We start from the raw sequence: 13,167 nt of genomic DNA, 5'->3' as shown, positions 1-13,167 counted from the left end.
GCACTTAAGTTGAATTTTCATGAACAATACTTTTGCTTTGCTTGGGTTGAACTTTTCTCCACCTCTTGGCTCATTTCTACCTCGGCTTCGATCCATGCCTTCTCCAAGCCTCCGAGGAATATTAGGTGGCGCCTTTCTAGCAGTGCTTTAAGGCTCGGAAACAGGTGATCAATCTTCAAAAACAATCAACAAACATGCTACCCTACATAAGGGTGTATAACCAACCAAGGAATAGTAAATCAATATTATGCCCAAATAAAAGGTAAAAATGAGGTTTATCAGGTAAAAATCGTTTGAGCAAAATTTTTTTCAGGTCGTGAAATTAATACACAACCTCTCTATTTCCCTGGTTGAGCCTTCTTCACAAAGATCGCATTGGCTTACCTTGATGGGTACATATACTGTTGAATGAATTTGGCCTCTAAAAGTGTTGTGACCTCCTCCTTAATGAGTTTGTCCTTCTCCGGACAATTTCTTTTGTTTGATCGATCTTGTACCTTATAAAATGCTAAGTTTGTGTGTTATTGTTGATAGATCAATCCTAAACATGTTTGCAGCTGAGAATGCAAAGAGACGATCTACATTGTTTCGTAACAACTGAACCAAGTTAATGCACTCTTCTAGGTCCAGTTCCTCCCCAATCTTAACACTTTTATATGAGCATTCGATTACGGATGCCTCATTAACATTCTTTGCGTCAACCTGCATTTGTGGTGCATATTTTTGTGGGTCCTCACTCTCAAAAGGTCTGGAATCTACCTCAACAGGGGAAGACTTCTTTTGGACCTCGTTTATGGAAGCTTTTACCTTCTTGTTGATACCTGATTATCTTGATATGAGACTAACTCCTCTAGGAATTGCTTTCGTTTTTTTGACCCGCTTTTGTTTGTGAAATTACAATAACGTGCTACACTTTGGTTTTCCCTAACTCGCCCAACACCACCCCCTCCCACACACCCAAAACAGAGGGTTGGTGATGAGTAAATGGCGTGCAAGTTATCGCTACTATTAATTTTCTCCCTAATATGAAATTATATTTGGTTAGAGAATTAATAACATAGAACTCTAGTGGAATAATTACCGTGACTCATTCCTTGTAGTGATAGTCACACAAAGAGTAATTCTCCTTCTTCTTTTCCTTGCATTTCATGTCCATCTGATTCAAACATGATTTGTAGAATATGTTGAACTAAGCTCTCTTGTCCATAAGAACTCTGTGAATCGGTTGTTTAGCAATTTCCTATAATTATAAACAAAGGATCATAATGTGAATAAGATACACCCCTTGCAATTGTCTCGTAATGTCCTTAAATAAGGATAAGCTTTGTTATCTTCTATCCCTCTCCAAATCCTCACCATAACTTTTATAAGCGAGATATATTGTTTATGATATGATATATTTGATAAGGAAATTATAAGAAATTACCTAATGTATAGGTCTATTTGCAAAAAACTACTTATGTCCACCTTTTTGTAAAAAAAAAAAACCACCTATTGTGATATATTTCTTTACAAATGACTAACACTTAACAGAAAATGTTAGTTGACCGTTAAAATTACGGTTTGACCAATACTAAAACAATGACACGTATCACGTTTGGTTGGTTGAATCATTTTTGGTTTTAAATTTTTTTTAAAAAAAGAAAAACAAATTCAGGGTTTCATTTATTATTTTTTTTACTTTTCATTATATTTATATTATATTCTAAAATAAATAAAATAAGGATTAATTACCAACTACGGCCTTGAAGTTTAGGCCTTTTACAATAAACAACCTTGATTTTTTTTTACAAACAACAACCTTCAAATTACCAAAGACGACATCGATACAACCACTTCATCGGATGACCTGCTAAATGGTCATTGACGAAGGTAAATGACATTTGACTTTCATTAAAATTCATTAATCTAACCTAATTATCGAATTACCCCCAATTATACCCTTCTTCTCCAACCCGTCTCTAACGTTCCCTAATCACCACCATTCTCCAACCCCACCACCATCCCCACCATTACCACCATTACGACCCCTCCTTTAATAACAACCAATCAAAATTATAAAAATGGGTTTGAGTTTGTTTTAAGATTTTGCTACAACAATGGCAGAATCTCTATTACATACACAACATTTCTCAGCTTTGTTGTGCTTTAATTTTTCTGGTTATGACTAAAAAATACTCAAGTTTCAATCTTTTCCATCAAATTGAAACTTTTCTTGAAGAACTGTTTTAATGTTCTTGGACTATTCTACTTACATTCTTAAAAGCTTATGAAAATTTCTTCTTTTTTGCTGATTCTTGTAACCTAATTGATAAACTTATTACCAATTTGCTTGCTAAAATTGCTCAAAACCCTAATTTCCTCCTCAACTTCTCCTCAAATTATTCATCATCTTCTTCCCTCGATAACATTTTAACATCCCAAAGATTTAACCTTTCGAATTCATCAACTAAAACTACCCCAGATTTGAGCAAACAATTTGGATGGTTTGATGATTTGGGTACTTTTTCTCTAATGATGATTGAGATAATTATAAGAAATTTAGGTGCATTTGGGAGTGTTAATAATAGCTTATTACTCACAAAATTCCTCCTTTATTACCTAAAAAATACCCATCAATCCAAAAAAACTCCCTAATTTACACAAAATCTGATTCCATTAGCCTTACTCTTAAAATTCCTCTTCCTTTCTCACCTACCCGAAATGAAAAAGAAGAAAGTTAAGTTTATGTGGTTAGTGTGTTAATTTTTTAGCTTTTGTGTTTAGTGAAATTTCAAGATATTTAAACTGTTTTGGTGACTTCCTTTAGTGTTTATACACTAAAGTCTGCTTGTCTTGATTTTATTCTCTCTGTTTTTATGCTCTTAATTACTAATGCTAGGAAGATTTTATGCATAGCGTATTGTTTGAAAAAGAGAAGGAATCAGATAATTAAGTTTGACTGATTTTCAGTGACTGTTTCAACGGAATGTGGTGTTTTTGATAGTTCTCTATCATTTATTATTAAAGGAGGAGTTTTAATGGTGGTGGTGGTGGTGTTGTGGTGGGAGCATGATGGTGATCGGAGAGGGTTAGAAAGAAGTTGGGGAAGAAGGGTGTACTTGAGGGTAATTGGGTAATTAGGTTAGCTTAATGAATTTTAATAAAAGTCAAAGGTCATATCTTGGGCCAATGATTATTTAACAAATCATCCGATAAAGTGGTTGTATCGATGTGTTTGGTAATTTGAAGGTTGTTGTTTGTAAAAAAAATTTCAAGGCTGTTTATTGTAAAATGACTAAAGTTCAAGGGTGTAAAATGACTAAAATAAATTACAAAAAAGAAAATTCTTACTAAGCTTCCCCACTTCTGTCACCATTCCCACATTCCCATAGCCACCTCCCACTCACAGGACACAGCAACAATCACCCACTTATGCACCCCCAACACTCAACTTTGATTCAGGAGCCTAACCTGTGCCTCCTACCACTCAACCCTAACCACAATGTCCCACCAAACTTCCCTAACTTTCCCTACTGCCTTCCCCACCAGTCAAACACTCTGAGCCCTAACCGCTACTAATTGCAACACCCCTAAGCCTCAAATCCACCGCCAACAAACCAGCAATAGTGAAGGGGCTAGTGAAAGAGGGTTTGAGACGACGAAAATGAGGGTTAAAGGTAGTTGCAAGTTCGAACTGGTTGAGGGAGTATAGTGGTTCAATAGGTGTTTGACCAATGAGAAAGGCGGTGAAGGGAAGTGGGGGTGGATCTTAGTGGGCCATTGAGGCTAAGGTTGATTGGTTGGACGCGCAGGTTGGGACCACCATTCGTATTTAGGTGTTGAGCGGTGCTTGAGTGTATGAGGGTAGTTGCAATGGTTGGTTGGTTGTGGGCCTTGTGGCATCAGGTGGGAATGGCTGTGGCAATTCTAATAGTGGTGTAAATATTGGGATATTTTTTTCAGTTTTTTTTGTTAATTTGTGTATTTTATTATTAAATTATTCAAAAAAATATGAGGACAAATTGGATATCACCACATGGACAGTGCAACCTCTCAAATCGATCAAATCTTAACGGTAAACTAACTTTTAACGATAAGTGTTAGTTATTTACAGAGAAATATATTATACTAGGTAGTTTTTTGCAAAAGAAGGATATAAGATAGTTTTTTGTAAATAGAGCTACACATTAGGTAGATTTATAATTTTTCATGATAATACAAAATATTTTGAATAATAATTGAATTCATTTTTCAACATAAATGTATTTACAATATAATTTAATTATCTTATATGTAATATTTTAATTTGTAAAGTCACTTATATAAATCACTTATAAATTTTATGTAAAATTTAAATTTAAAAGTTCATGCAAAATATCAAAGCATTTATCACTTCACAAGTTTTTTTTTTTTTTTGAAATGTATTACTTCATAAGTTAATGTCAATCTTTTTGGAATTTATTTAATTGTCCCATATCACACAATTGAAAAAGTAGTACTCAGTAGAGCTGTTCAAAAGTGATCTGCCCTGAAAATCCAATCCGAAATCGAAAGTAAATCGACTCGAAAATGTGTTCTTTTTTAGGTTTATCGAATTGACATTACCCGACCCGAAGCTATACCCGAACCGGTTGACAACCGAAGCTGTAACCGATTTTTCTAACCGACACATAACCATTAATCGAGATTACCCAAACCTAATAATGACCGACCCGAGTCATATCCGACTGGAATCATGCTCGAGACTGAACTCGATCCGGTTAAAACCGACTTAACCCGAATGAAGTTTAGATCGAACTACTGTAAACCTGAACCAATTTTTTACATAGAAGTATGATCGACTCATATTCAATCATCTTATTAGTTATTTTAATAAAGTGATAAATATTTTAATAAAATAAATTTTATAAATACATAGTTTCATATATTTATAGTTAATAATCAATATTCAATGTTTATTTAACTACTTTTAATCGAATTAGATGAAAATTGATAGAATTTTATAATTTTAATTTCTGGGCAAACAAGTAAAAGTAACAATGTAATAATGATCACTAATTGATTTGCATTTTCACTATTTTGTTTTAAGTAAAGGAATCTTATCATCAATTAAAAAATGACTAACAACTTAATCTGATACTGACTCGATTAATAGTAATTAGTAATTCGCAATTCGTAGCCTAATTCTACTTGAAAAACACCTGAACCCGATATGTACCTGAAAACCAAACCAATTATTAACCGATGACAACCCGAGACCGATTGAAACTCGACATGAACTTCAACCGACACTGAACTGATGCTAACACGATAGCTCGAATAATCGATCTTCAACCGAACCGTGACTAACTGACCTGACCCGAGTGTAATCCGTCACAACGCACATCCAAAATATAACTAATCCAAAATACAATCGAATCGAATGATATACATCCGAATTGAACACCTCTGGTAATCAGTATTCAATTATTCATTCATTCATTCCTTCAATCTCTAAAATCCACTAATAAAAGGAAGCTTTAAATTCCTAAATTAAATGGACAATCTTTAACTGATCACATACCTCCCACCTTCTCTCATATATATATATATATCTCTTTCATTTCATACAATCTCCATTAATTTAGCAGTAGAAGAATCTAATAAATAACAAAGAACAGAAAATTTTTAAAAACCCTAAACAGTAATTAAAATTTGAAGATGAGGCCACAGAGAAGGCCGATACAAGCAGTAATGGCGTGGCTAAGAAGACAACCGCCGAAAGTGAAGGCATTTCTTGCAGTAGTTGCAGGAATGGGGGCGTTGGTGTTGTTAAGAGCTGTTGTTCATGATCACGATAATCTTTTTGTTGCTTCTGAAGCTGTTCATGTTATTGGAATTGTTGTTCTTATATATAAACTTACTAAGGAGAAAACTTGTGCTGGTAATTTTGTTTTTCATAGCTAATTTGTTATTTGATTCGGGAAGTTAGGGTTTTAATTTTGATTGTTTGATAGTATTTAGAAGCTTGTGATGGTAATTTTTTTTATAGTTGATTAATTTTTAATTTGGGAATTCAGGGTTTTGAGTTTGATCGTTTGATGGTAGTTGATGAAGTTCCTGTCCACCGTTAGATGACTCACTAATTTAATTGCAATTGCAAACAGAAAAAAAAAAAAGAAGCTAATTATGGAAAGGCTATTTTTGGGTTATTCAACGAATCGTGGATTCAAAAACCAATTAACCCGCACATTATGTTACACTGCTGACTTATTGATTTTGTGTTGATTGCATTATTTACCTAATTATTTCGAATATTTAAAATGTGTAATTGGTGCATTTGGCATTTGATGAACTAGGGTTTTCCACTTAATTGGTTACCTCAATTCTTGTTGTGTTCATTCTTAAAAATGAAAAAAATTAGGCTATTGGGAGGCACCTTTTTTAGGGGTGTGGCGCTTGGAAAGATGTGGAAGGTTTTGGTTAAATTAATCTTGCTTGCAAGAAATTTAAGCTCATTTTGTTTTTGTATTTGCGTTTGAAAGCTTAAAAGAGAAGTAAATTCAAATCCGCCCAACGCACACACAAATTTTAGTCCTCCGCCTTGAATGATGTTTGTTGATATATTTGAAGGCCAATGTGCACTTGTTTTTGTGAAGTATTTTATATCGGAATTAGGTTGCTTGAATATGTGAGTTAAAGTTTTCTAGAAAATGAAGATGGTTTGCTCATGCTATTTTACAACTTATCTAAATAAGGTTTTTGGGCCACTTACATTGGAACTCGTCGAGTTTAGTTTTCTAAAGCTCGCCTAGGCGCACCTAAGGTGAGCGCCTTGGGAGTATGATGGGTTTGGCACTCTTTTATGACTTGGCGAGGTCGTTCCTCAAGACGAACTTCTTAGAGCGCTTTATAGCACCTAAATCGAATGTCTCCGCGCCTTAGAGCGCCTTTTGGTCTGAGTCTTAGAAGGAGGTCTTTGATCCAGACACCCACTAAGTATTTATTTTCTCTTCTCTTCTTTAATTTTCTTTTCTTATTCTTTATTTCTCTGTGTAAAATTTTTTTTTGGATTCTTTTAGAGTTTTTGATTTATTTGGTCCTTGTGTTTTGGGGTGTCTCACTCTCACACCCCAAGGCTAGTGCCTTTGCCTTGACGCTTAGAGCCTCCTTAGCGGTTAGCGTCTTCGGGAACCACACTTTTTTGAACTACGAGTCAGAGGATGGAAATTGCTATTTGGGATTGTAAAATGTTTTAATTAGTCTTCATAATATGTTAATTATGCATTTGAGGAATACACCGCAGTGTTTCATTTTGACTTTTATGCTAAACCTTTGCCGCTGTCTAGGTATCAAAGTCCTTGCTGCAAATGTATTGGATTTGTTGAACATGTCATGAGTTGTACTACATTTTAGGGGTACTCTGAAATTGGGACAAGTAATTTATATAGAAGTTTTGGAGCCATCCATCAACTGATAGGTGTTCATAGAATATTTTGAAACCGTGCCTGTTTTGATAATTATTCCCAAATGAATTTTGTTCATACAGTTTCCTGCTTTACATGAACAAAGTTTGGTCAAGAGCAGACCAACTCTCATGTATCTGTACTTTGTCAATCTACATTTTTGGTTGTGTTATGGCTCTAGTGACATGTACCCGATAAAATAGTCAGAAAAAAGTTCAAACAGTAAAAATGACTATGGGAGAATAAAGCTACCCTTGGCTCATTGAGCTTTCTTTCCTTTGTCATGGTCAAATTTCTCATCTAGTTCTTTATATCCCATTCTCTTCTTTTGGAGTATTTCTATAATCTATCTTCTAACATGAGGGTCATATTGTGACGTTAGTTCATGTACTACACCTCATCAGTGAAGTAAGCTTGATATTATATGAAAGTACATAATTGTTTTGTTAAAAGCTTTCTATGAGAAAATTTCATGTGGCATTTCCATTTTTGTGTTCTACGACTGTAGCTCCTGTTCGGTGTGGCTGAAGTTGTCACTTCTGATTTCCTTTACAAACTTTTTTTACTTTGGATGATTTGCAGGACTGTCATTGAAATCACAGGAGCTGACAGCTATCTTCTTGGCAGTTCGGCTGTACTGCAGTTTTGTCATGGAATATGATATTCACACACTGCTAGATACAGCGACCTTGGTTTTTACAATTTGGGTCATTTATATGATTCGATTTAAGCTTAGGTCAACTTATATGGAGGACAAGGACAATTTTGCTCTTTATTATGTGGTGAGCGAGATTACTTTGATATGCTATGATCTAGTACAAGCCTAATGAAGTGATGAAAATCATAGTTGTTGATTTTGATTGATGGATCTTTTAATGATGCCACTTTACTGTTGCAGTTACTATTGTTTACCATGAGTTTGGTAAGTGAATGTAATAATGGTGATAGTTGCTTGAAGTTGGTTCATAAGGTCAAGAATCAAGATAGTATCTTAGTTGCACCACGTGTAATTTGGATGTGCCGATTGTTTCTTATGCATATTGTGTTTGGTTTTAGAGTAGTAGCGAGGACTAGCACTCAAATCACAAGTCATACGGATTTACTAAGTGTTTTCTGTAGGAAATGATAGTTTGTCCCACAAGTTCGGGAGGTTTTTGACATACTGATTCCCCCTTTCTTCAAATAAAATTCTTGTGAATACCTATGAACAGGATGGAAGTTTACAAAGTCCCAACTCATTCTTCCGAACTATATGATTAATTTGGCAGTTAGATTTCCTCTTTAAACTTCAATCTGAGTTAACGCTTGATTCTGGGAATAATAATTGTTGGTTCAAAAAAAGTCTTATAAAATATATGGAAAGATGGTTTAGTTCTTGCCACACTGCTTGTTAATATTGTTGTACTATCACCTGGAGCAGAAATGCAATCCTCTGTTCAGCCTTTTTGTATTTAGACCATAAAGAAAGGAAAAAAAAAATTAAAAAGCTGTTAAAACCAGATTAAAAGTCAAACTGTTTTGTCTGAAAATTTTGTGTGTTTTATCAAACTTCATCACCATTTCTATTTTTGACATTAAATTTATTGGTAACTTTCTTATCAATGCTTGGCCTATATCTGAATGCACCCAATTTTTACTTTTTGCTGCACTCTTCCATTTTCTCACCCTACTCTTTTATTCTCACTTTCTGCTTTTTATGGTTGTGATTTTAACTCCAATATTTTGCAGTTATTACCTTGTGCTGTTTTGGCATTTTTGGTTCATCCCTCAACTTCACACAACTTTTTCAACAGAATATTGTGGGCATTCTGTGTATATTTAGAAGCAGTCTCAGTTCTGCCACAACTACGGGTTATGCAAAATACAAAGGTACACTATAACTTGGAGAAGATCACTGAAATTATTTTATTGTTTAGATTTTCTGCGATCCTGACTCTTTCTTCCTATTTGTAGATTGTTGAACCATTTACAGCGCATTATGTATTTGCGCTTGGAGTAGCAAGATTCTTGAACTGTGCCCACTGGGTTCTTCAGGTCTGAATTAAACTTGTGCCTCTTGATAGTTACTTTAAACTAGAAAATGGATTCGTGCCCACTGGGATCCTTTTTTATCCCTCTCTTTTCTTGCCTATTTATAATCTTCGTTTAGTGCATGCTGAATATTCTACAGATTAAAAATGCAGAGAGAAGCATATTGCATGAATGAGTCGATGCAATATCTATAAAATTTAATGCAGAAACAATGTTTTCTAAGCCAAACATCTCTTGGTACCAATTTTTTAATTGCTTGATCCTTAAATTCAATCGAGGCCTTGGAATTGTGCATTTATATCTCCGAGGTCTTAATGATCTAGTTTTGATCCTTCCATGGGAGTCCTTTTTCTGTTTGATATAATCAAATGTTTGCATGAAGACAACTCTAGTTTGTTGCTGGGTTTCTGTCTCCACTTAGAATTCTAGCACACGATTGTTAATTCTTGTTTACATAACCTGTCATTGTTGTTGCAATGACTTAACTTGCATAGCATCCTTTCAATGATACTACAGATCTCAACTGCTACCCCTAGTTAGCAAAGAATATCTTATATGTGGCATGTGCTCCATTATAAATATTTGTGGATTATTTTTGGTTGTGGATGGTTTTTCTAGAACCTATATATTTCTCTTCAATCTTTCATGAAGCCAGCAGTGGATTTGTAATCCAAGTATTGCATTTTATGATGTATTTGATAAGGTAAATTCTATGTGGTTCCTGGTACTAAATAGTGGTAATGATAATAATTTGAAGTGTAAATTGTCAAGACTTCCATCTTAAAAAAATTTTAATTTTCACAATTTTCATTACCATTTAATATTATCTTTTTAAATAGTAATGTATTGTAATGAATTTTGTGTAGAAATAAGGTGATTAATGTATAATATACATGAGCCTTAAACTTGTCAAGAGGTTTTCTAACCAAAATTGCACTAACATTCCATTCTCATTTCCACTATTTATTACCAGCAACCAAACGAGTTGTTAAGATTGTTTAGTGAGAAGTTTCGATGTATAACAATCATAAGCATTACGCTTGTCAAGAGATTTTTCTACCAAACTTACACTAAATTTTCATTCCCATTCCCATTCTCATTCCCACTATTTGTTACTGACGACGAAACGACTTGTTATGGTTGTTTTGTGAGAAGTTTTGATGTATAAAAGCATGAGCATTAAATTTGTCAAAAGATTTTCCTATCAACTTTCCATTTTCGTTCCCACTATTTACTACCGACAACCAAACTGGCAACCAAACAGGCTGGTAACGTTTTTTAGTGGGAGGTTTTTAATCATATGGTGATTGACTTATGGCAATCACACTTTTAATTCTTATGGTAGTTATAACTTAGAATTTAGAAATTGATTTTTGCTACCAATCTTTTCGTATGCCTTTCGGAAATTACAATCCAAACATATAAGCTTGGCTTTAAATTTTTCTTTATTATTCTGCATTTCTGGAGCTCAATAAGTTATTATAGCTGTAAAAGAGCAATGGCAGTTCGTAGAATTGGTCTAGTTGAAAAACTGTGAAAATGGATGTGAGATATACATATACAATGTGCCTAGTGCCTGCCTGTCTGTTGTCTTCAAGGACAGTTCAAGAATATTTCAAAGGCTTTGAAAGAACATTAGGTATCATGATCAAAGCTCTTTAACTGGTTGTGATGTAGAATATTGATGTCACTTTTTTTCCATCATCTGTTACTGCCTTTTCCTCTCTATCGCAATCCTTTTTTGCATATGCTCTATGATTTTGTGCTGGCAAAGCGTTCTTCTGGACGTCATTGCTTGGTCATTGGTCCATTTAACCAGGAACATGTTGAGTTTAGTTGTCCCATTGTTTTTTGTGTATAAAAGATGCTCTCAGAGATTTGAATGGACTCAAAGTGCAAACAGTGGTTTGGTTAGCAATATATAGGGAAGGGGAAGGGAAAGGGGGGCTAGGAGAGTAGTCTTTTTGTATTTTCCTTCTAGATCTTTCCACACTTGGTGCCTTTCCATTTTATTAAAAGGGGAGAAAAATGAGTTTAGCGAATTGCCCCCGTCATTCATATCTAATTTCCAGACGAAGGAAAATGTATCATTCACCCCTCGGTTCCCTCTTCTTTCATTTCCTTCCCTCGTTGTGGCATAAGAGCTTTACTACATATCTCCATCCCACTTGTTTCCAATCGAGGTGTTTCTAAATAATTTTGTCTGATCAGTCGTCAAAGACAATGAAGAAGGTTGGTATTGGTGGAATCAATCTTTGTGTGGTTGATGAATGCTTTAAATGACAACTACTTTCTACCAAATAAATACTTTGTAAAGATGCATTGGCTTAACAACAGAATTCACTCTATGCTTATGACTTCAATCTGAAGGTTATCACATTTATTCAGCAATAATTTGTTGTACTGCAATCTTCAACAGGTATTAGACAGCCGTGGACACCTTTTAACGGCTCTGGGCTATGGATTATGGCCATCCTTTGTTCTTATTTCGGAAATTGTGCAAACTTTCATCCTTGCGGACTTTTGTTACTACTATGTCAAAAGGTGCCCCTTCTAGTTTTGCTATTATTTTTAGAACTTTCTTTTGACTGAATTGTATCAGTACTCAATGTGATTGTTTTTGTTGCTCTAACAGCATCTTTGGAGGGCAACTTGTCCTACGCCTTCCTTCGGGAGTTGTGTAAACTACAGTTAACGGGAGGCTGCACAAAAAAAAAATGGTTTAGAGAGCTTGTGGACGGTTCTCTTTCACTTGTTCAGCCTTCTTTGCACTCCATACAGGCGATCAGTGCGTTCTAGTGTGATTATAACCCGATTTGGTAGGGGATGTGTAAACGTTAGGGGTGATAGAAGAACATTGGATTAAAGTTAATTTATACTGCTTTGTTTATCTGAACGAGTACATTAATTTTACATCACCAAAACTCCAATTTGTCTCATAGGCAAGTAGCAATTGAAGTCGACGAAATTAAGCTTTTCTTCAGTTTCGATATGCTTTATGTGCTTTTTTATCTGTATGTCATGAATCTTCTCTGCAGTTGATGAAGAAAGCTAACTATTTAAAGGGTGAAGACTATTACTCAGATACCTACACTTGCAAATCTATGTGCCCTTGAAATGGATTTGCTAAGTTAGTAAAATAATAGAAGATAACTAGTAAACCAACAAAACAGAAAGGCTTTTTGCTTCTGGGATATCATTTGCTTTTTGTCTGTATTTGCTACTGGGTCCCTCCGAGGCTGGAAGTACATTTGAAAAAAGGCGAACTAGAAATGTTCATGGAGCATTTGATGAGGAATGAGGATAATAACATATTTTTTAAGAATAAATTAATAAATAAATAAAATAAAGAAAAATGATATTTATGGCCTTAGAGGTCTATATGTAAAGAACTAAAAATGAAAATATGAATTGTTAATTACAACTATTGATCGGTGATAAAAAAATTTATTTTGATGTTAATTTAGCTGATATTTTATATTTGGAATGCTTTTAATTTACTATTTGAGTTTGATTTAAAAAGTTTAGTATATCGCCAAAAGAGCATTCCTTTGAAGCTTGTTTAACAATGTTCAAGGAGTTTAGTGGTTCTGAATTTTTTAAGATTTAATTGCGAATTATAGGCTTAGTGTTTGATGGTTTTACAAATTATAATTTAAAAAAAAAAATTTTTGTTTTACGAATTACATCATCTAAAGTAGCTTTTTGA

At 34.3% G+C, this 13,167-nt stretch overlaps 1 protein-coding gene across 1 annotated transcript; it reads left to right on the top strand.

The window, feature by feature from the left end:
- Positions 1-5,466: 5,466 nt before the first annotated feature.
- Positions 5,467-12,439, top strand: LOC130803509 (uncharacterized). The gene is made up of 6 exons (XM_057667633.1): positions 5,467-5,905; positions 8,010-8,209; positions 9,156-9,296; positions 9,381-9,461; positions 11,878-12,002; positions 12,094-12,439. Exons 1-6 carry the CDS (start codon positions 5,683-5,685, stop codon positions 12,140-12,142), a joined length of 819 nt encoding a protein of 272 aa, XP_057523616.1. The 5' UTR covers positions 5,467-5,682; the 3' UTR covers positions 12,143-12,439.
- Positions 12,440-13,167: the final 728 nt, after the last annotated feature.

This window comes from Amaranthus tricolor, chromosome 2 (assembly GCF_026212465.1).
Source record: "Amaranthus tricolor cultivar Red isolate AtriRed21 chromosome 2, ASM2621246v1, whole genome shotgun sequence".
Classification (NCBI taxonomy): domain Eukaryota; kingdom Viridiplantae; phylum Streptophyta; class Magnoliopsida; order Caryophyllales; family Amaranthaceae; genus Amaranthus; species Amaranthus tricolor.
Note: the sequence above shows the minus strand (reverse complement) of the source record. Positions and strands in the feature narration are given on the sequence as shown.